General features: G+C 51.0%; 1 protein-coding gene across 1 annotated transcript; it reads right to left on the minus strand.

Moving 5' to 3' along the window:
* Positions 1–1,770: 1,770 nt before the first annotated feature.
* On the minus strand, positions 1,771–2,889 carry IUM83_15711 (uncharacterized protein; the record flags this gene model as incomplete). Its single annotated transcript, XM_067940547.1, has 1 exon — positions 1,771–2,889. One exon carries the CDS (start codon positions 2,887–2,889, stop codon positions 1,771–1,773), a length of 1,119 nt encoding a protein of 372 aa, XP_067782145.1.
* Positions 2,890–3,161: the final 272 nt, after the last annotated feature.

Raw genomic sequence — 3,161 nt, forward strand, 5'->3', positions numbered from 1 at the left:
GCGGGGCATGCTTGAGGAAGCATTCAAACAGTCGTAGAAAGGGGGAGACGTAGGGCAGCTAGGCAGAGTCACGGAATCAAGCAAACGAACACGAGGACGATCAGAGGGAAGGTCTAGGGTGGGGACGAATATGTGCTGTTGGTGAAGGTGAAGACATTCGCAGTGATGAAGGCATGGAGATGCTTGTACCGTACAAGATTTTCGGTAGATATTGTAGATTCAGTAGGCACTCGCGTCGACAGATAGTGTACACTTAGTAGACACCACAGCAGTAGTAATCGCTTCATAAAATATAGGATATACCGTTGATACTACAGCGGCGGCGGCAGCAGCAGATAATATGGACTCCATAGACGCTACGGTGGCAGCAGTCGTCTGTATTCGCAGCATCTGCCTGTTCAATTCGAGGGCCTGGTGTACTATCGGATTGTAGTGTAGCCCCTGGAACCCGCTGTAAGAGCGTGGCGTGCGAGTGTTGTGCAACAAGTGCTCGTAGTTGTCTTGTTACGTCTGAAAGTCGGTCTCGTGGTCTTCGAGCATGAGCAAGCTTGGAGGAAAGCATGAAATATCGCTGCCCCAGGTTTGCATCAGGACTCGAAGGCGAGACTGAAAGGTGGCTGCAGTGTGGCCGGTGCGTCGCAAGCTGTTAGCGATATTTGTCCATGAGATTCTTGACCATCGACGTAGGCACGGACAAGCTGGACGAGCTCTAGGTCGTCTTGGAAAGTGTACGACGTTCCCATGGCTCGCAAAAAGGAAAGTAATGCACATCCGCCAAATGTCTCAGGTTCACTATAGAAATTTAATGATAAGTAACGGGCATAGGCGATGCTTCGGGATGGTATAAAGGGAACACAAAGGCCACGTACGTGTCGTAACTAATACAAAACGTACTTGTGGTGAGTTTTGGTGACGCGATCTCTATAAATCTCGCATTTAAGTGCACATTTTACAGTTGTGTTCGCCATATATCGTAATATATCTAAGGGTTGGGGTACGGATACCAGTTCTGATTGGCAATTATAATAGTGGGTGATGTCAGTTCGCAGGAGTGTAAGGCATGGATAGCTAGTACACTTCAACCGTATCAGATCTGACCAATCAGAACTCTCTATCACATCGTGATCTGATTCATATCACAAACGCCGTCATTATATACATTAAATTGGTTTGATTTAATAAAGGTTATCATTTGTGCAGTCAAACGGTGCGAAAGTAAATGCAAAACAATTGGCGCATAGGTCGCGTTTCGACACAATGAGCGCATCCCACAGCCAGTTCGCTATTCTGACTACCACTCTATGTACATGCTGAGGAACAGTGACCACACCCCGCCGTGCCAAAGCATTTCCTCGAGGTCGGACCAAACGGTGACCAGCATATCAAACAGACGCCGCCTTTTTTCGCTGAGCAAGATGCTGAAGGTACTTCAGCTCTCGTTGAGTCCGGATGTCGGCTCGGATGTCGGCTTCACCAAGATCGCCCAATTAGACCTGCCCGCGGCTGCCATCGAAACGAGCGAAATTTGCCGGGCTTTCTTTTTTAGCAAGCGTAGCCTTGAACTCGGTGTTTCGCGAGTCATAGGTTCCGTCGTGCTCTTCTGCATTTTACCTTTGCACGACTCTCTCGCGAAACCAATGAGCTTGTGATGTTTTAAGGCAGAAAATAAAAAGAGAGAAATTTTGTTTAAGAAAATGTCTAGATCATCGCATGCGTCTGCGATACTCTTAAAGATCAGTCCAAACTCTCGGTAGTTGTCACTTTCGCTGCTTAAAGCTGGCACGCCAGCGCGATAGCCGCAACCATTAGACCAAAAACACTCGACATGACCTGCGCTGCTTCTGATGTACCTTGCGCCGACACCGACACCGATGTCGTATTTGCGACTGAGGAGCAGGTCCACGAAATCAAGTACCTGAGGTTGCACGTCGCGCTGTTGCAGGTGATCGTCACACTGGTGCCTTGGTTGCTGTCCTTTCCGCAGGTGACTTCGCCAGTCGAGCAGGTTTGGTCGCTCACCGAGCACTCGGCACTATCGGAAGTCTGCTGGGAAGATGTCTGGTAACTGAACGACACTGCGTCGGTTTTGGTCGCCTGGCCCACAGTAAGTCGAGTCACGTATGCGTACTGCGACGCGGTTTTGCACGTTGGCGCCGGAATTGTCTTGTTGTTCGATTGGGTCAGCTTCAACGCCTTGCAAGCTTTGTAAGGGCAGCAGCCTTGCGCCTCCTGCGTGTCCGTGGTGAATGTCGTGTACGTCGTATCGACGGTAACGGTGGTGTCGGTCGTATCAGTGGTGTCGGTGGTCGTGTCAGTGCCATCAGTGTAGGTCACGTCGGTTCCATAAGTGTAGGTAGTGCCATCATAGGTGTAGGTCGTATCGGTCGTATCCGTGGTGCCTGTTGTGTCGGTGGTATCAGTTGTGTCGGTGGTATCGGTGCCATCAGTTGTGTCGGTGGTATCAGTGGTATCAGTTGTGTCGGTGCCACCCGTGCCATCATCAGTCGTGTCCGTCCCGCCATTTGGGTCGTCGTTGTTGTCAGTAGTCGTGTCCGTGTTTGTGTCTGTATTGGTGTCCGTGTTGGTGCCCGTCCCATCATTCGGGTTGTCGTTGTTGTCCGTATTGGTGTCGGTATTGGTGTCCGTGTTGGTGTCCGTGTTGGTGTCCGTGTTGGTGTCCGTGTTGGTGTCCGTGTTGGTGTCCGTGTTGGTGTCCGTGTTGGTGTCGTCCGTAGTGTCCGTAGTGTCCGTAGTATCCGTCGTGTCGGTCACGTCGCCAGTGTCGCCAGTGTCACCGGTGTCGCCGTCGTCTTGGCCGAGCACAGACGGGTTTACCACTACGAGCACCATCAGCGCCATCACCAGAAGCAGCTTCACCCTGGATAACATCGCAGCGAGGGGCTACGCACTTGAGAATCGAGTTGACTGGGGGAATGAAACTTGGAGAATGAGTCGGACTTCCCTGTCGAAGCGTGTTGACGGTACTCGCCCAGCCCAGCTACAAATAGCTACAGACTCAAGACGCGAAACATCTCAGTCCTGAGACCTCGAGGTATTTCAAGAATGTATGACCTGATGCCGCCAGCTATCTGGCCGAGTTTAGCAACAAAAGCACGCTAAACACCCAGGGTTGCGTTGCTTTTCAAAGTGATTACAACACT

Source organism: Phytophthora cinnamomi (assembly GCF_018691715.1).
Source record: "Phytophthora cinnamomi strain GKB4 chromosome Unknown Contig111, whole genome shotgun sequence".
In the NCBI taxonomy this organism is placed as follows: Eukaryota; Oomycota; class Peronosporomycetes; order Peronosporales; family Peronosporaceae; genus Phytophthora; species Phytophthora cinnamomi.